This window comes from Phaenicophaeus curvirostris, chromosome 2, assembly GCF_032191515.1.
Source record: "Phaenicophaeus curvirostris isolate KB17595 chromosome 2, BPBGC_Pcur_1.0, whole genome shotgun sequence".
In the NCBI taxonomy this organism is placed as follows: Eukaryota; Metazoa; Chordata; class Aves; order Cuculiformes; family Cuculidae; genus Phaenicophaeus; species Phaenicophaeus curvirostris.
Window position 1 is genome coordinate 79,164,704 of NC_091393.1, and position 20,551 is coordinate 79,185,254.

At 40.3% G+C, this 20,551-nt stretch overlaps 1 protein-coding gene across 1 annotated transcript in view; it reads left to right on the plus strand.

Annotated features, from left to right (window-relative positions):
* Nucleotides 1–20,551, plus strand: part of PLB1 (phospholipase B1) — a 91,070-nt gene that overhangs the window by 5,421 nt on the left and 65,098 nt on the right. Inside the window, exons 2-14 of the mRNA XM_069852615.1 lie at nucleotides 4,439–4,476; nucleotides 5,559–5,622; nucleotides 6,102–6,160; nucleotides 7,677–7,717; nucleotides 8,590–8,633; nucleotides 9,605–9,689; nucleotides 10,227–10,278; nucleotides 11,495–11,581; nucleotides 12,061–12,123; nucleotides 13,424–13,500; nucleotides 16,229–16,295; nucleotides 16,914–17,018; nucleotides 18,437–18,529. Coding sequence (XP_069708716.1) covers nucleotides 4,439–4,476; nucleotides 5,559–5,622; nucleotides 6,102–6,160; nucleotides 7,677–7,717; nucleotides 8,590–8,633; nucleotides 9,605–9,689; nucleotides 10,227–10,278; nucleotides 11,495–11,581; nucleotides 12,061–12,123; nucleotides 13,424–13,500; nucleotides 16,229–16,295; nucleotides 16,914–17,018; nucleotides 18,437–18,529 — 875 coding nt within the window. The remainder of the gene's footprint in view (nucleotides 1–4,438; nucleotides 4,477–5,558; nucleotides 5,623–6,101; nucleotides 6,161–7,676; nucleotides 7,718–8,589; nucleotides 8,634–9,604; nucleotides 9,690–10,226; nucleotides 10,279–11,494; nucleotides 11,582–12,060; nucleotides 12,124–13,423; nucleotides 13,501–16,228; nucleotides 16,296–16,913; nucleotides 17,019–18,436; nucleotides 18,530–20,551) is intronic.

Here is a 20,551-nt window from a genome sequence, read left to right on the forward strand (position 1 = left end):
TTCTCTGCCATGGCTTGCTGTTGCTCTGGGTGGAGGATTGTTCTCCTAGCTTGGATCATGGCCCTCCCACACTCTTCTGTTCTGTCTCTGGTGTTCTTTACATGCATCTGGCAGCCAGTTAAACTTAGGTTTTTGGAGTCTCAGCAAATCAAATCACCTTGGACAAAGACCTCATTGTTCTGGAGTAGTGGAAGAGAGAGACAGGCATAGCACGGTGCTGGTTGAAGACAAGGAAGGGGCAGAGCTAGGGAAGGAGGTGAGGAAGAGCACAACCTTTCTTTTTGGATGGCTGCAGGCTGTTACTCAGGGCTGGGTCACCTTTGTTGCTTCATGAACAGAGCTTTCTTCCCTGCCTGGTAGAGACAGGCCAGTGTCAAATTAATGTTACGTATTGCCTGGAAGAGCCTTGACCCTATAGGAAGATGACTCGTGTGACGTGGGGCATCATATTTGCTGAGAGCCCTCCTTGAAAACTGGCCAGCTGTCTCTGAAAAAGTGAGAGAAGTTGTGCCACCTCTTTATTCCTTTGACCCTTGAATGGGGCAATTTACACGGGGCTGTAGGTGTCTTTGAAATAAGACACCATTGTTGCTTTGCTTTCCAAAGGTAGAAAGGCTAATAAATTTTTATGGCTGCTGAGTTATCAACTTGCTAAAATATAAAGTAGGGGGAAAGAAGTGAATTTTTTTCTTCACAGCCTTAACGTCTGACTGATAGCACTCCAATATTATCAGTTCATAGAGGCACTTATCATGAAGCTATTGTTAGGCCTGTTGTTCCTTCGGCTGCTCTCCTCAGAGGGTAAGTTTTGAAAGGTCCTTTGAAAATTCAAGTTACACTGTATTTAGCAACCTATATTTTTAGTTGTTGCAAAGTGGGTGTATAACAGCAGTCTTAGAAACAGGACTAAGAAAATTTGTGAGTAGAACTGTGATCTTGCGTGTAACTTTGGGTGTGTTTGATCACATTTGATAAAGATTCATACACTGATTTCTCCCCAAATTTGGGGGAAATTGTCAGAAAAAATACTTTCTTTTTTTTTCTGTCAATGTTCAGAGAATTAAAAAGACGAGCTAGAATTATTAGATAATAGAGTAAGGGAGCACCTATATTCTTGGAAGCAGCAGGAGTTAAAAAAAGTCATCCAATGAAAAGCATAAATCTAAAGCAAACTAAGAAAACTTAAGAATATATTCTGTGGTAGGTTAAAATTTAATCGGCCAACCCAAAAATGAATCTGAGGAGAAACAATGAATCGTTGTTGGAGGACAGTTTCTCACAGCATTCTGCTTGGGAAACTGTCAGCCTCTGGCCTGGACAGGCGCACACTCTCCTGGGTGGAAAACTGGTTGGATGGCCGGGCCCAGAGAGTGGTGGTAAATGGAGTTTTAACTCTAGCTGGAGGCCAGTGACAAGTGGGGTTCCCCAGGGCTCAGTGCTGGGTCCAGCCCTGTTCAATGTCTTTATCAACGACCTGGATGAAGGCATCGAGTGCGCCCTTAGCAAGTTTGCGGATGACACTAAGCTGGGAGGAAGTGTGGATCTGCTGGAGGGTAGGGAGGCTCTGCAAAGGGATCTGAACAGGCTGGACCATTGGCTAAGACCAATGGCATGAGGTTCAACGAAGCTGGTGAAGGGGCTGGGGAACAAGTGTTATGAAGAACGGCTGAGGGAACTTGGGTTGTTTAGCCTTGAGGAGGTTGAGGGGAGACCTTATTGCTCTCTACGACTACCTGAAAGGAGGTTGTAGAGAGGAGGGTGCTGGCCTTTTCTCCCACATGACAGGGAACAGGACAAGGGGCAATAGCCTCAAGCTCAGCTAGTGGAGATTCAGGCTGGACATCAGGCAAAAATTTTTCATGGAAAGGGTCATTGGGCACTGTAACAGGCTGCCCAGGGAGGTGGTTGAGTCACCTTCCCTGGAGGTATTTAAAGGATGGGTGGATGAGGTGCTGAGGGGTCATTGATAGGAATGGTTGGACTCGATCCAGTGGGTCTTTTCCAACCTAGTGATTCTATGATTCTAAGAGAGGAGAGTGAACCTGCAGAGGTTCATGTTGATCTGCATTGCGGTATGTGCTCTCCTTGTATTCAGAAGTGGTCTGGGTAAGGGGACACAGAATCATAGAATCACTAGGCTGGAAAAGACCTCTTGGATCATTGAGTCCAAAAGTTTTGCTAATGCAAAACTATTCAGGGTGCTCAAAATGTAATATAAAAAAGTAATACATGTGGGAAAAACTTACTCTAGCTGTGTGTACTCTATGGTGAACTCTACATTAGATACTGCTTGGTCATACAATGTAGCTATGTGAAGACATCAGCTCAGTGTTAGCAACAATTAGAAACACAAACAATTTCAGGAATCATGGGGAAGAAGCAGCATAGAAAAGACATTTCTGCTGTTGTTGCATAGGTCCATAGATCATCTGCATCTTAAGAGCTGTCTGTGCTTTTAATCTCAAAAAAGATGTGGAAAAAACTAGGAGGAGGATAAAGGGGAAGAGTGCTCAGACTTACAAAAGAACTTCCACATGAGATCGAATAGACTGACTCTTCAGCCTGGAGGAAAGATGGGATTGGGTACATGGTAAAGACATACGCAAAATGATACATTTTGTGGAAACAGGGGAATGACTACTCTTCACAAGAGCAACAAGGAAACAGATCTAATTATTAACAAATGAGAAATACTTTTTTTTCAACATGTAATTAAATGATGAAACGTCTTTGGCGCAGGACTTGGTGGGGAAGCCAAAAATGTGAAAGGGTTAGAAAAACACGTAGGCAAATTAATGGAAAAAAGCTCTCAGAGTTCTTCGACATTAAGTAATTGCTTGCTCAGGGAGACTGACAGCGCAGATAGTTGGAAGGGTAGAGCATGGAAGTCTATTTTCCTTATTTTTTCCCTGAGCATCTGCATTTAGATGTTGTCAGAGGTGGAATCCCAGATTAGATGGACTTTGTCTGACACACAAAGGCCATTTTTAAACCTTTGAAACACCAGGAGACAATCCTCTGCCTAGCCTTCCCTGCCCCATCCTGCCTCCTTCCGCCTCAGTCCTGAAACCTGGAATTGGAGCCTCTTTCTCCCTCAGTGTAACCTGTGGGTTTATTCTCAAATATAGTTGAAATTATTGCTTAAAATTTCAAAGATACCGAATTTCTGCAACAGATTGTCATGATGCACATGAGTACCTCATTGTGTGCATCTCCAATATCTCATAAAACAGAGCTGGTATTTTGGTTGTTGTCTTGAGTAAAGCAACATCTGAAAACATGGATTGAACAAGCACAAATTTTAAATAGAATTTCATGTAACAGGTGGGCAGCAACTGTCTCAGCTTTCTGCAAAGTACAGTAAAATAATATAAATATGTAAATAGCTCTTCGCTGAAACCTATGTGTCGGATAACAAAAAAACCCCAAATGCATGGAAGTTGGTGGTGATTATTGAAGGTGGTCTGGTAGCGTAGCTCATGAGACAGGCTGAGATGGTCACAGGGAGCAATAGTGGTTTTCTGCCACCATGCTGATCTCTGTGTGCGCTGGTACCCATGTCCAAAGGGGCTGGCCAGAGTCCAGTGCTCACACCGGGCACATCCCCTTCTTGCAGAGAGAGCACTGCGGGCTGTCCTATGCCCAAGCACGTATCACCTGCTGGGCTGAGATGGCTCTGCATTTCCTCCATCTTCGGTGTGGAAAGAAAGGTGTACAAGCAGAAGTTTACAGCAGGACTAAATATTCCAAAAGTGACTCCTGGATGTTAAAGGGCAATGCTTCTAAACACAGAAAGACTTGTTATGAGACTTGCTGGATGATGATGGCTTCACTGTGGCAAGCAGGGACAGCTTTTTTGTTTGCTGAAATAGCTGCAGGCCTGACTTCTGGTTCCACGGGCTATTTCATCTGTCAGCACTCTCTAGGAAGAGAGGGAATTGCATCTTTTTCTGTGTCACTATAATAAATTCCTAACAGTGTGATGTTGCTCTCTGACTGTGGAAGATGCAGATTAATGCGAATTGCTCCTTTCTAGGGAGTTCCACCTTGTACATGTTTAAATTACTCTAAATTTGAACAGAATAAGACTACAGCAATATATGAAGTATGCTGAAGAGTAAAACAGGTCTAAAAGGCCTGATGAAGATGAGGTTGGTTAAGGAGGTCCACAAGGAGTCCATCACCTGTGTGAATGACTTCACTGTATTCCAGTAATTTCAACATGTCTCACTTGCTTATAACAACTAAAAGCTTTTTCTAGTATAGCAAAAACTAAGGAAGTACATGTGGTTGTTGGGTTGAGGCTCACCTTTAGAAAGTAGAGTAGAGGAGAAAGGTTGTTCCTCTTAGGATTCTGTATGGTTCAGTACATTTAGTCATCTGAAGTGTTTTTCTAAGGTGAAACAGTAGCACAATTCATTATTTTAATGTCTTTAAGGTAATGCAGATCATCTGGAAGAACAGAGAAAATTAAAGGTAAAGTATGAGTGCAGCTTTATCTTTTTTTCAATAACTATCACTACCTCTCTGACTGTGGCTTCCTCTGAGGCAGGCAGAGAAAGAAAAAATACAGCTTGGTGCTCTAAACTTTTCAATTCTGCAAAGAACAAATGCAAAGCAAATGACTCAGCAATGTGATGTTGCAGCTGCAAGATTATAGTACCTAATCAGGAAGCAAAGTTTTATCTAAGCAACATTTGTTATTATGTTACATGTCCTGTACTTATATCAATTGTGGTTAGCACGTGTTCCTGGATGTTCTGTTGTTTTTTTTGAAACGTGACATTGAATGCAAAGTGTGTGCACCACTGAAGTCCTCCAGCTCGGGGGGAGGGGGGAACTGTGGTGGCTCTTGACACAATATGGATTTCACCTTTACATAATAGCGGTGGTCAGCTGTCCAAACATGGTTGTAGAGAAAAAAGGAAAGCTCTAGAAAAGTCACTCCAGGTGCTTCTCTTTCATCTCTCCTTAAGGTGCCAGGTGTCAGGCCATACCAACACTCAGGCTGCAGGAGGGATTTAAATAATGTTTCTAGTGGTACTTATCTGTCTCTCATGCTGAGTGAATAATATCGTTCACGTCCTTGCCCCCATTATTTTTTTTCCACTTTAATTCCTTATATTATCATATGGAAATTTTGCCAGTTCCCAAGGTCCAAGATTCATTCTGCCTTTTGTGTTGCATACTGGAGTTGCAGATTTTTGTTGAGTATGTTGTGTGCCTCTTGGCTTGGCATCTTCCAGATTGAGCACTCTCTGTCTGCAGCAATGGATGTAACAGGTTGTGTTCAGGACATTCTATTGTTTGCTCAGGTCCAGGTCTGTGGCAATCAGTAAGAAAACTGAGCAAAAGTTGTACGATTTTGGAAGAGTGGATTTGAAAATGCAGCTGTTCAGACCTCTCTTCCCATATATTTCTGGCTGAGATGCAATTGTTCTTTAAAATTATTCTTTCATGAGTAAGGGCTTGGTACTGTGTGAGAATGGAGCCTATATGACCACAAATTTCTTTGTCACATCTAAGCAATCAACCAAATTTATTTGTTTATGTCAAAGGCTCTAAGAAGCTTCCAGTTTTCATGTGAGCAGACAATGTCGCCTGAGACACCTTCATCATCAGGTTTGTGTTTAATATTGTCCTTGTAGAAGCTTTCCCTCTCAAAATTATTTGATAATGGGCTGAAGGAAAAATCAGCAATTTGAGGAGATATATATGTGTGAGATGTGACCGAAGTGATGATGAGCTCTATGATCTCCTCAGTTTTTTTGTTCCATTCATAATTTATTTTCTGCTTTAGTTTCTTCAGCTGCTAATTGAGGATGACACTATTACTGAAATCATTCACAGCAGTGTTTTGTGATCTCTTCTTGTGTGATGGTTGAGCATTTCAGTGCAACTGAACACCCGAAGTATTTACTTAGCACCTCAGTAAAACTTTTCATCCTCTCTGACTGATTTAAAAAAAGTTGAAAAGATCAGTGTAGGCTTCTCATGTTTTAATCAGTTTTGCTGTGTTTTAGTATACTGATGAATGTAATTTTCTTTCAAGGTTAATGCTTTTTTTTTTTTTTTGACCTAATTCTTTCCCTTTTCTGCAGTTCACACTCTGAGGCCAGCTGACATTAAAACAGTTGCTGCAATAGGAAGTTTGCAAAGAGTAAGTACAAACGGGGCAGTTTGCTGAACATGATGCATTTCCTCCGTTCTGACTCTGTGATGAGGTGACAGTGAAGTGAGCTGACAATGTAGTTTGGGGTCCCAGTTAGGGTGTTCAGGACTTGAATCTTTCCAAAAGCATCAAAGGCTTCTGGTGAAAAATGACTGGAAATACCTGCTGTTCAGTGTTCTAGTATACCATGAATCTAAAAATAGCCGGGTGACACTGTACAGGAGGAAACGTGATCACAGTGCTCTTGCAGAGTACCTTGATTTCTGTTAGAGTGCTTAGATTTTTCCGAACAGTGATCATAACAGATTGAATAACTGGAATAAGTGGCTGGGGAAATTCAAACTGGAAAAAAGCACAATTTTAGTGATCGCTATTAGAGTAAATTATTGGGAAATGCAGTAGATTTTCCATCTTATTGAAGTGTTTTCCATAGAGACTGGTTTCCTGTCTAGAAGGCAGATGCTCTAGAAGACTCACAAAGATATAATTCTGATGTATAAATCACTGGGTAAAGTTCTCCTGCCTGTTCTAATACAGTCAGATTTCGATGATCTTTGCTTATCTTAATGGTTGGAAGCAAGTATCTGAAATAGACTTAAGGCCTAATTAAAAGCAATTAGACACAATTCTCAACCTTAGGAGAAGTGCAGGTCTGCACGCTAAGCAAACAATTGGTAGCCATTGTAGGGGCTACAGCTGCAAAGAAATGGGAGAGATTCTCCTTTATCATAGAACAACTTTCGAATTTGAGGTGGTATTCATCAAGACATCATACTTCTCCTTGGGATCAATGTTTTCTTTAGCATCCCTGGTCTCCTTGTGAGTATCTCCCTCTTTGGAAGAGAATTGTTATATTGTCCTAAATGTAAAGGTGCTCATATCAGATGCATGGCCCTTTAGAGCAAGTCCTTTTTGTGATGCTGTTCTTGTTGCATGTAGGTGGTGCCATAGAAGAACAAATACATTAACTTTTAAGGAATGCCTGCTTTTCTAGAGCAAGCATCTCTGTCACTGTCTGCTCCTCAGACTCTTTGAAATCAATGGAGTTCCTCTGTTTATGTTGAGGGTATTTTTAACAGACTCCATGCTGGCTCAGTGCCGTCCTTGTAAATTATATAAATGACTGCAGGTAGTGTCCCTTGTTGAAAAGGAGTAGGTTCAGAGAAAATTGGTTTAGAACAGCATTTTATTAACTGAATTTGAGTTGAAGTAGTCAAATTTTATTTTAAGCCCTATGTAATAAATTCATTAGTGAATGCAATAACTAAGAAAGCATTACCAGACTATGCAAATGTGCTGTAATAAGGAAGCTCTCAAAAATAATGCTGTAATAAGGAAGCTCTGGGAAATAATTTAAATCTGTAAGTAACTGCAACACAGCAGAGAAGAGTATGCAGAAAACAAAACTATGTATAACAGGAGTGGAATATGGTAGGGGAACAGTGTGTGCAGATGTAGTTCACCCTTTTGTTTACTGCTATCTTTATTGCTTGCTTGTCCACAGACACCAGGATCTGGCACAAATCATGAGGATTTACTCCAAAGGTAAAAGTGAATTTAGAATTGATGAGTATCATGATATTAATTTATACAGTGTCATAGTGCAGGAATAGGACCCAAGCAATTCCTATTATTGTTTTCTAGAGAGGAGGAGAAATTCTATGTAAAATATAAAGGATTTTGAAACATTGGATCCTTCCCAATCCTTCATTAACAGAAATTCTTTGTACTTATGTGAGATACAGAACTACCTTAGGGTTGCAATAACCTTGAATAAGAAACATTGTTACATGAGGAATCCTAGGTAGTAAATATCATCATTTACTAGTTAGATGCCAGGAAGCAGGGATTTATCAAAGCAAAGAAAGACTCAGGACCCCCGATAACCTGTCCTTTGTTTGAATGATTCCCAGTGCTTCACAGACAAACCTTGTCCCATTTTCTTCTTTCATGCTACCTTAGCAGATCTAAATCAGTGTGTGAACACATAGCTAAACCTTGTAGATGCAAGACTGTGTGGCTCTTTTGAGTCACAGCATTCCAGATGAGGATTTGGCCCTGCACAGACAAACTATAAAAGACTAATTTTTTTAAATGGTTGCACAAACATCCATGTCCGCTTGTATTTAGGTGCACACGGAGAGGTCCCTGCATTGCTTCAACATATGCAGTAAGCACAGTTACTGGAATATGGAGACACACAAAAATTAATTCATTACTGTGTTCTTGCTCAGCAGTAACTGATGACATGACAGTTTTGGGAAGAGAAAGGCCCTGTTCTTCATTTCAGCAGCTGCTGTGAATAGGGACTCTGAACCGTAGCATAGTTAATAAGAAATTGAGGCTGTGCTGTAATATAACTTTTCTTTGAAAAGCAGAATAACAGCAGCTTCCTGTTTTATCTTCCCTTTCTAAAGCACAGGAAAGAGCCTCCTTGAAGTAAGCGTGGAAACTTTAGCAGGTGCGTATTGCTGTCACAGTGAAACTTGAGCAAATTTATAGAATAGCACGCTGACAGGAGCTCCAGTGTTGTGCTAGGCTGCAGAGTGGGTGCAGCAGAAGCACACTGTAGGGGTGTAAAGAAAACCTGAGGGATGGTGACCTTTGGGGACATAACTACTGCCAAGCTGGGTTGTCTGTGCTGACTTTAAAGAGACTGTCCAGGCAGACAAATAATGATGAAGAGGTGGTGCCACAGACTACTTTTAAGAGTCTTACCTGCCCAAAAGGGATTTTTGGGCTGCTACTACTACCCATGCCACAGTCCTTGCTGGTGTGTGCTTGCTGTCAACATTAGCCCAGCCAAATGTTGTGTGGATTTGCCTGTCCGGTACTCTTTCCACTAATATGCATTCAGGATTTACACTGAGGCTGCCAGAGATACACCACATAGGTGAATTCATCACCTATCAGCTGGTTCCAGCTGACTTTGAAGGCAGCCTTGCCTTGCGTGAAGGGTGTTGCAGGTAAAACCTTCAGGTCCATTGAAATGCTGAGTTGAGTAGTGGATAGCTTCAGGGTCCTGCCCTCCAGATCTTCTTTCTAGTGTCTTAATGTTACCTCCATTTTTCCTCTGAAAGGGGTTTAAAATCTGGCAGCTCCTCAGTGCTTCAGGAAGATGTCTCTGGGTAGTCCTTCCCAGTAGCTTCATTCCTACAATTGCCTACACTACTTGTGGCTGACATGAGAGATGGGGATGGAGGTTTCTGACATGAGTTTGGAGGCAAACTCAAATGTCAGTCCTCCACTTCAGAAGGTGAGGAGCAAAACCAGCAAGAACAGCTGCAGGGGGGCTGGGTGTACCTCTCATGCCTGCGAAGAGATTCTCTTGTAAACATTTCTGACTGTTTCAGTCATGTTGTGTTTATAGTGAAACTGCAGGGTAGCAGTCCTTTGTATGCAGAAATTGCCTAACCTGTGTATGTCATTCAGCTCTCATTAGCAGTTTTAATCCCTTGGTCCTACACCAATCTCCTCCACCTGCCATAAAGGGAGCAACAACAGACAATCAGACCATGTAAGTTTGAGGGACTTTTGGCTGGGCAGTTCATTTACAGCTGGAGAGGTGGAAGATTGAAGCCTTTGATGCTGGAGCACTTTACTGGAAGCAGAATATATTCAATACTGGCAGAGGCTGCGCAGGCTGCAAAGACTCCTGTCACTATGGCTCAATTGTCACCTTTCAGAGGCAGGAAGAACAGAACCCACTGTGCTCTGAGGACTGCATCACCTGACTTAACATCAGATCTCCATCTTTATAGCTGCAAAACAAATTTAAGGGCTCAAACAGAATTAGAGATGTACCTACCAACCTGTGTCTGCTGTTTTCATCTACGTGCACGTGTCTGAAAGTGAGACACTTGAATATAAGCTAATCACCCCAGGCTCTCTGTGTAGCACAGAGAAGTGTCTAATCTTAACACATTTAGGATAGAAAAGATTACTTCCATCTGAAGTCTCAAATGTTTGATTTAATACTAAAAATCAGCTAAAGCTTTACCTGATGCCTTTTACTGTTGCCTTCATAGTTTCTCTTTTCCTTTCTGCTTTTCAGAGACCTCCTGCATCAAGCTGAAGAAACAGTGAATCTCATGAAAGAGAATCAGGTTTGTTTAAAGCACAGGACAGTTCAGAGAGTGTGGTATTGAAGCAGAAAAGGGGAGAAATGTGATTGAACACTTTAAACAGCACTCAAAAATATCTTCAAAATAGAAAATGCCATTTCTTGACGTTAACAGATTTTGGTCTTTCTGTTGCAAATAAGAATGAGTTCTGTGGCTTTCAAGTACAGAGTTTTGTTCTTGAAAGTATCCTACCTGGTTTAGGTTTGGCAGAGGGGCTGAAGATCTTGGCAGGGAAACCAATATGTTTGTTTTCTAATGGCTAAGGATATGAGACCTCTGGTAGCTACACTCCATAACTGCTAGTGTTTCTGAGAAGCCAACCCAAAATAATAATTCTAGCATTTCTTTCTTCACTTCCCTCTTGGTCTTTTAGTATCATATTTTCAAAAAGGACAGTAAGGACCTAGATACAATTTGGATGTCATTTGTTGATGCTGGTGAGAGCTTGAATTATCCCTCCTGGCTGAGTGCTTTGTAAATCCCATCTTAGAGTTTTATGTTTTCTTTTTTCTTCTATTACTAACCCTGAGGCATGCTATTTTGTAAAATGGTTTTGACATAATGGGGAAATGTAATTGTCAAGGTGATTCTGCTGTTGCATGTTTGTTCCACAGGGAGCCCACTTGTACACGGATTTAGTATATATTTTTTGTGGAACTGAGTGAATCTAAGCAATGCTCTTCAATATTGGCAAGAACTGCCTAATAGACGTAACACAGCTGAAGCAGGGCTCTGCCTCCCAGAATTTTGTTTCAGTCTTCATTCCAGAAAAGTGACCCAATCTCAGCAGTTCAGGAACATTAACCCTGTCAGCAAGCTGCTACAACAGTGATGGAAAGAAACAGCATCAAGCTCTGTGCTAAACCATGTACATGCCCATCTTCTCCAATAGACTCTTCAATGGAAACAGCAATTTCTAGCTCTAACCTGAGCTTTCTGTAGATGTTTGTTCAGCTTCAATTGCACCATTTGCTGCCTAACCATCCATTTCCTTTCTCCTCTTGGGAAAAGCTGGATGATTTGTCAAATGGAAATGATCAGGGTGGCCAGGGTTAGGCCATGGATTACTGCTTAGTCTTGCTCATTATAAGCTAAAACAAATCTTGTGTGAGAAAGAAAAATAGGAAATAGGTCCCTTATCCTGTTCCTTTCAATATTTATTTATTTATTTGTTTGTTTGTTTGTTTATTTCTCCCAGATGATGGACTTCCAGAATGACTGGAAACTCATCACAGTTTTTTTTACTGCTGAAAACCTGTGCTCTTCCTGTGCCTCCACACAACTGGTAAGCTTTTCATGGGTTTTAACAGTCAAGGCAGGTGGTTAAGACACTTTCCCAAGCTCTCCTCTCTGACATAGTGAATCAAGGCAGTAGCTGGTTCTGGGATGTTGGAATGTCTCTATCCAGTGATGCAAATGCTTGGCATGCCTATTTTTTAATTATTAGGGCTTTTTTTATCTGTAAAAATGTACTTAATTTGTGAGATGTCTGAGATGCCTAAGTAGAACAGCTCTTTTCCACCTTCAGGTGTAAGATACTTGTCTTCCCTATCCTTGTCTTCTTTTAGATGTCAAATTGTCTAATGATATGCAGTTAAATTATGGGACTAGTTCCATGTTTCTTTTCTTGGTGCTGGCTAAGGCTGAAAGCAGAATAAAGTGGTCATTGGTAACACTTCAGTTACACAGGGTTTGTGACTTTTGGCAAATAGATAACTTTATTTTTTCTACTAGCTCTGATGGCATTTCTCATCTCCTTTACAGAGGAACTGCATATTTGACAACCTGGAAGAACTTAAAGTTGTCTTGGATTTTTTGTATAAAAAAGTAAGATTTATTCATCAACCCTGAATACCTGAATCCTCTGCTGATTTTTCCAGTATCCCTTACTGGACTAGGGCTTGTGCCACTGTTCAGGTGACTCATCTCATTGACTTCAACCCACTGGCTTCATTCATTGTCAATAACTTTTATTTGTGCTTTTAAAATGCTGATGCACACAATCAGAAAGAACAGACAGGTAACCAATTCATTTTGCAACACAGACTGATTTACCACTCAGTCTTCGGGTTTTGTGAGGGATTTCTTTTAAAATAGTAGTACAGCAGTCTAGGTCTGAAAGTCACTCATATTTAGCAGAGCTGATTGTGAAAATGACTAGTATGTAATTGCTAGATGTGTAGAGCTACCTAGGCAGAGTACAGACTGCTATCTACCTGGTAAGAACTTTAATAGACCAGGAAAAACAGCCACTAAAAATAGGTATAATGGATTTTTTTCTTATTATGTGTTCATTTAAAGATCTCAATATTACTACAAGTTTTCTAGATGGCAGAGTTAAGAATTAACTGCTTATCTCGGTTTCTGGGAAACGCTCTACACTTAGTCTTAGTTTACTAATGAATAGTAGACTAGATGTGGATATCTTGCTACTAAGGCAGTTTATTAATTGTTTATCTGAAGTATTTCAATAACATCTTCCAAGAATTTTGTTTTGCTGGATTGAAGGCCTAAAGGGTATTTTGGAACTGCTACAGTTTGATTGCATCAGGCCACAACCACTTGTTTTTCTCAGACTGACTTCAACAAAAGTTGCTTACAGGTCAATTTCCACCCATACATTCTCTTCAGATTCTCTACACTATTATTTCCAGAATCTGTTTACGTGCACTTGTAAAAGTGAAATATCATTATGCAAATGGAAAGCTGTTTTCTGCTTAGGGGAGAGGTGAGGCAGGATGAATGAATGCTTATCCTATTATACAAGACATTTCATCCCCAGCTTTGCATTGGTATGTTGCCACAAAAATGGTAGTCCCTAGTTCATGTGAGTTCAATTTATTTGGCTGGTGGCCACTTTGTTTATGTAAAATGAATTGCTGTGTCCCAGCAAGAAATCATAGTCATAGGTACTTCATGAATGATGATTGATGTTATACTAGATGGCAGGCATAGGAGCAGGGTTCAGGACAGGAATTGGCAAAGACTTATATCATTGATTTTGTGCAGGCAGAATCCCAGGCCCGAGGTGACACATGTGAAGCTGTTGATATATTTTACAATTTTTGCTACTTGCTGATCTTCAATCACAAATATAACATGATTAAGTTTCCCTTTATCACTGCAGGTTCCGAAGGCCTTTGTAAATCTGGTGGATTCCACTGAGTTTGCCACTCTTGCATGCCAGGATGACAATAATGCCAGGTAACAGAGGTTCCTATAAATCCTTAACACTGTCTCCTGCATGGCATGTAGATATGTATACACATTGACTTTATAACTGAAGTAGTGTCTTCTGAAAAGTTTTTATGCCATTAATACAAGAGTTTGCCAAAGAATTTTTTTCTGGTGAATTCTCTCTGCAAGGTATATTTTTACTATGAAGAGTAGGTGCTTTTAATCCTGCCATCTTGGATAGCGTGTGTTTAAATATTTTACACTGTGGTTGTGGTGGATTGACCCTTGCCAGGCAGCCACAGCCTAGCATTCACTTTCCCCTTTACCCACCCCTCAGTAGGGCAGGGAAGAGACCAGGAAAAATGCAAGCAAGGAAACTCCTAGGCTGAGATAAAGGCTGTTTAATAGATGAAAGAAAAAGGGGGGGAAAATAAGTTACACAAAGGTAATCACTCACCACTTCTCACAAATGGAGCGATGTCCAGCCAATCTCCAAGGAACAATGACCTTAGAAGTCAAAACACAGGTTTTTGTTACTCAGCATGACACTACACTATATGAAATATCCCCTCAGCCAGTTCAGGTCAGCTGTCCCAGCTGCCTCTTTTCACAATCTGTTGCCCACCCCCAGACTACTCACCAGGTAGGTCAGGGCGTGGGGGGAAAAAAAGAGACAAACAACTCCGTGTTGTACAAGCATTCTTTAGCCAAAGCATTGGTATGTTATCAACAGTTTTAGCCACAAATCCAAAATATAACACCATATGGGCTGCTATGAAGAAAGTCCACTCCATCCCATCCAGACACAGGGCTATGACTATGGTCACAATGCTGCACAGTCTACACACCCCCAGCTCTTTAGTCAGAGTTACTTCTGCCCTGCAACTCTTGAGCCAAAAACTCCAAAGGCACCTTAAAAGTTTAATCTTTTAGCTATCAGTGTTCACAAAAGGAGTAACTGGTCTATAGGACATTGTTAGGCTACATAGAAGCTACTACTCAGGCTTAGGGTATAGTAGGATGGAGAACGTACAACTTGTCAGTTTCTTATGGTAAATGCATGCCTGGACGCTTTTATCCATATCCCTTTCTCAGTACCTTGTAACAAAAGTGTGAGTAACTGTGTCCCAATTTAGTATGAAGTAGGAGTGCACACATGGACAGTTATGATGGAGTACTTTACAGCTGATGAGACTACACTCTATCTTACTCCACGGTAATTTTTTTCCTGTGCCTGTGGCATAAGACACCATAGGTACTAGTATCATCTTAGTATATGATCATAGGTACTAGTCATCTTAAAGTGTTTCAAAAGCTTTGCATGTATACAACTCAGGAGACATTCTATCAGTCAAGGAACCAGTCTGGCTGCTGCATAACCACATGCTTAACCAGAAGTATAATCAGAGAAGGAGCTTTCCTTGTCAAAAGCACTTGCATGGAGCATTCTAGCTTATTTCTTTGCACAAGTGCTAAGGGGAAAAATGTGAGACAGGTAGATGAGAGGTGGAAAAGATGGATTTAGGAATATGGGCCTTGCCATATATTGAAGGCCTTAAAAACTAAAATTAAATAAATGTAATTTTTTTCTGCTCTAAGGAATTCTTAGATTTCCTTTTCTACTTCAGGCAATTTGTTTTCTCATTGTCAGCATGCTCTTGTAGCTGTGTTTATCTAGTGGTACAGTTCCACCATTTTGGAAGCTTTTTACTTCAATGTTTGGTAAAATCCTGGGTTCATGTCAGCCTCAGGCCCAGATTACCTCAGAGATAAGGGTCTTGGCATTTGGCTACCAAGTCCTTGTTAGTTTCTTAGTAAGTGTTGTCTACACTAAAAGTATTGTGTAAACCACAATACAATTTTTAGGCGTACAACTCTCTTCATGGATGGGATGAGTTTCTTTTGTTAGGCTTGGGTAAGATTCTGGTTCTGAGTTCATACCTCTTTCGCTCGCCAGCAGGAATGAAAGCACTTTACAGAAAGCTCCCATTGTGTAGGTTTGGCTAGAGTTCTGTGAAAAGGAGAGCAAATCTGATCCTGACAGGTACTTCTTGCTTACATCTGCAAACCCCACAAAAAAATTTCTCAGATTGCAGTCTATCCAGGCATTTTCAACTGAGTATATCTTCGCTGGAACCAGACTAACATTAAATATATCTTGTATTGTTCCTGTCTATGGCCTTGGGAGGAGATTTGAGTCCAACTAGCTGCAGAAATATGCAGTATGCACATCTCACCTTGCAGATCAGAAACTTGGTTGAGATTGGTTAGCTACTTGGCATTATCTGGCTGTCCTTTTAGCATATATAAACTTTTGCAGCATTGAGCTTCCATCTACGTTTCTCGATGGAGGGGTTTTTGCCAAATTCTAAGGCAGAAGTTCTTGTGGAAGTATTCTGAAAGTATTCAATATTCCTACATAACTATAGAAAGGGAATTGTTTGAAAAATAGTGCAGCTACTCTTTTAAGTTTGAGCATGTTTCTAGCTTGAGACCCTGTGCTAGTCTAAGTCTGGCATATTCATCATCTGAATAGGCTTTCAAATCAAGAAACAATCCAAAGATCTGGACGTGGAAATATACATCATTCTATATTTATATAAAAAACTAGGGTGTTCCATGTAGCTTTCTCAATATATGTAGTAACTTAATCTTCAATATATACTTGTCAGTGGCTTAAAAAGGTTCATGCTATCATCTGTCTTATTTATGGAAAGTTCATCATGTCTTTTATGTATCTGATTCTTTTCTGCAGGAATCAGTGCAATTGTGTTGGTGAACGCTCAACAGTAGATGACAACATATTGAGGTGGTCCTATTTGGTATGGCATCTATTGTATTTCTTTGCTTTCTTATTGCTAGACGTGTCTATCTATTTTCCATATTGAACTGTAGTGAGGAGTTAAGGGAGTAATAGCAGTGAGGAAGTTGAGTAACATGCCCTTTTAGTGCACGTCCACAGTAGTCCTGACTTAATTTCGGAGTGATCTTAGTATCTCTTGAAGATTCTAATGACTGTGTAGTTTTTGGCAACCTAGCATTTGTCATGTCCCATCAGAGAAATGATCCATCTTGTTCAGTAACCTGAAGCTTAATTTAGAAGAGGGAAACTTTCTGCTAAGTCAAAGACAGTTGTGCTGGAATTCCTATTAAAAATTACAGGGAGCCAAGAAGCATGACACTTCATTGCCTCGCTAAGCTTGGTGCTCTTTCAAAGAAAATTATGTTAAATCAGCGTAGCTTTCTCATAGGTACAAGGAGTTTCCAGTTATTGCATAAGAAGATTTCACTAAATTACTGTCATTGTTCTGAATTACAGAATTTGATTATTGTGGCTTATTAGGGACAGTGATAATCTTAGTTCATTTTAAACCCTGATGAATTGCACATTTATTACACTATCTGATAATACTTATCTGATTAAATGGTTGTCTCTTCAGAATGCTTGGGAAAAACTTCTGGAGTCTGAGAGGTATGATCAAAAAGATGACTTCACTGTAATTCTTCAGCCTTCTCTCCAACAAAGAAGCTTGCTGCTCAGACCGGTGAGTAAACTCAAGTTGCTCAGTTCTTTCTGGACTGTATTTGCTGAGATTAGTGTGATATTCAGCTGGCTCTTTCCTGTCTAGGCTGTGTGTAATGCCAGAAGACAAGGTGAATCAGGCACGTGCAGAGCGCACCTCTGGATCACACAGAATATCAAGTCATGGTGCCTTTGTAGATTAAATCATGAATGTCTGGAAACTGTTAGTGCTGCTAGTTTTCCTATATCATCAGGTCTTCCATCCCTGTTATGCTCATGTGTGTTTCAATACAAAGGCAAAAAAAAGGACAACAAAAAGTATTTAAAAATTAATGGGGAGGGAAAATGTAAAGGTTTTGTAAACTCTGTTGAAAAGTAGAGTTACCTCACTGCAATGACAGTAACGCAGTCTGGGAACCTGGGAATGAATTTTGTCCAGATTTGATACAGCCAGTGGGGAATGAATGCAAATAGGGTTGCCTAGGATGCCAGACATGATTTTGCCACAGGTGATCTATAATGGGAAGTTTAAAGGTCAAGGTTACCTGAGACCTAGCAATGAGTGGCAAAAATATTACTTACTAGATAATGATTCACTTGGAGCAAGGTACCAAAATCCAACACGCAACTCTAGGAAGTTAATTGAAAAATAGGTTGGTGGTAAGTCATGGTCTGGTTCCTGGGCATCATAACTATTCCTTGAATCTGTGGTAGTTCAATTTTTCTGCTCAGCTCAGTATCAGAATAAAGAAATTTGTCTTCCAGGTTGTTTGTGGTCTGCTGTGTTGCAAAACCTCCCTTTGCAGCTGGATCTTCCTATGCCAGACTCGCTTTGTTGATGGGTGGCCCATAAGCAAATGGAAGACTTTTAACTTTAATTACATTCCTTTTTCTCTTAGTAAATTCCTCTGTTATTGTCTTAAATGCCATCTTATGTCATAGATGGATTCTTTATTTCTTCTGATTTGTGGCATACCTGCAGGCCACCTGCAATCGTCCACTCTTCCAACAACCACTATAATTTAAAAGTAAACATGACATCTTAAAACACTTTTTAAATGTGTATGTTTGCTAGAAGTAGTATTGTTTATTCCAAATCATTCATATGATCACATCTACATGTTTCGCTGATCTGGTGTACATCACTATTGTGATTGTGCTTCGCTGTTGCTCTGGTATTGTCCTGTTGATGCATGGTCCTTCACGGCTGTCTTACAACAGTAGGTACAGCAATTGCTTGGAAGAACAGCATCTATTTATGTGTTGGCACACCCAACAATAACAGAGCTCAGCAACAAGCAGCCCAATGAGAGTATGAGAGATTAACATTCTTGTAGATATGAACATTATTTTATAGAATGAGACTTCTTTTGTGGCTGATTGTCTCATCTTTTCATACTCTTAAGTGTTTTCTCATACTTGAAATTCTTTTTCTTTCAGGGTAGGGATGGTTTCATTACCACATCAAAGACACAAGTGGAAACTTTGGAAGAAGATTATACTTTCATGGCTGTGGGCCTCTGGAACAACATGGTGAGCAGTACCACAAGCACTTTTGTTAATGGTCTCAATACAGATGCTTGGTAGCAAATACACACTAGCCAGATTTTGAGTAGCAAGGAAGGATGGTAAGATAGAAAACGGCAAAGAAACATCCTGTCACTGCTATCCTCAGCTGTGCAGAGAGAATACTTTTGAATAATGTTAAATGCTGTGCACTCCCAAGACAAATCTCTTGCTGTTCAGTGGCTGATGCTTATTATTGAAGGCTTCTCAGAAAGGTTTCCAAAGTAGACGTTTGGGAAGTCTTGAGGACTAAGTGAGCTGTGACAGACCCTTCTTTTGCTAATCTCATCTCTGTGACAGAGCAGCACAGTGACAAGTAAGGCTCATCCCCATCTGAGTTTATAGTGGTTATAATCTTCTGTCTCCTCTATCCTGTATTGATCTCCTTCTTTACTAATGTGTCTCATAAGGTTGTCTCCTCCTAAACCATCATCCTGCTATTGTTAATACTGAAAAGGTAGTAGGCAGCCTAGAGGAGCTCCTATTACCTCCTCAAGAGCTGAATGTCCTACGCAGTTGAAAAAAGTCCACAGTTAGTGCCATCTCATGGGAGGAAGAAGGTGTCTGAGAGAAACATGGACTCTCCAACCCACTTGAGCTTGAACATGATGAGAAGTTCTGTAGGAGGCTGTTTCCTTCTGCAGATTAGAGCTGCTGACACACAGCATTCGTGTGTGTAACCGGGTGGATGCACATATAGCTAAAACGATTTGCATTTTAGAATTGGTGACAGGGGCAAGTGAAGAAATGGGAGTTGCTTTTCTGTATGAATGAGACGAAAAAGTAGGCACATGGGTGTGGACTCACCAGAGCAAAGTAGGACATTACGTTTAGTGTGTATTATAATTGGATATGCCCTGTTCTCAATGGTTGTGGATAAAAAGTTGATTTTACTACTTCTTCTGCCTTGGAAACTTCCAAAATTTTCTATTTCTGATAACCTTCTTACAACACTTATAATATTTTTTTTTTTAATTGAAAAGCATCTGCAGTGACAAATTAAGTTAAAGATAAAAGATTTAAGTTTTTTGTTTGTTTTGCAGTCCACATGTTAATAAGATTTTCATTGGAGAGGACCTACTGTTCTGTATCTGTCTGTATTATCCTAAGCATGGAGGAAAAAAGGTCCATAATGCAAATGCATTTTAGTAAACTGTATTTAAAAGTAAATCCATGCAGATTGGCACATTCTTCTTTCATTTTATGCTAAGTCTGGCAGTAGCAATGCTGTTGTAGACCTACTTAAAGAAGTAGGATTTGCAGGAAGAGGCTTTTATTCAACCACATGATATAGCTAGAAAAATCCTAGTCACTCTAGTAAAAGATGTTACCTTCTAGTCAAAGTTAATAGGACTTTAGTTAATAGAAGCCAAAGAGTTAAAAATTGATCATCTGTTGAAGCTCTAACCTTGGATCCAATCTGCTGCATCCAGTTATCTCTTTTGTTATTATCTGTGATATTTCTCATGATGTCAAAGTTCCTACCTCAGATCTGTCGTAAAATAGATGCCATGATAGAATGACTGATAAGATCCTTCTATATCATTGTTTCACCTTGGCATCACTAGGCAATTAGTTTCACTGGCTGAACAAGCAAAGCAGACACCAAAAGGCAGATTCCTGAAGTATGCATTTAGCATTCTCTCTGTTTCTGTCAGTTCTCCGTAAATAACCTAAGTGAGTGGCCTTAACTGCCCATGTCTCAGTGTCACCATCAGTGTTGGAGATGCTTACCTAGATCACACAATTACTATCACTTAAACATGATATGTAAGACCCTAGAAAGCTGTGGCATATCCTCCTCAGCTATTAACCATTATAAATATTGAAGCTAGTTGGGAGGAGGCCACACAAAGTATGAATGTCCAATTTGCTGTGAAAAGAAGCCCCTTACATCTACTCAGCACGTTTTTTCAACCAGCACATTTGAAAATGAAACGCTGAATAACCTTTCGGCTATTGCAGAAATCGAATGCTTCAGATTGGAGA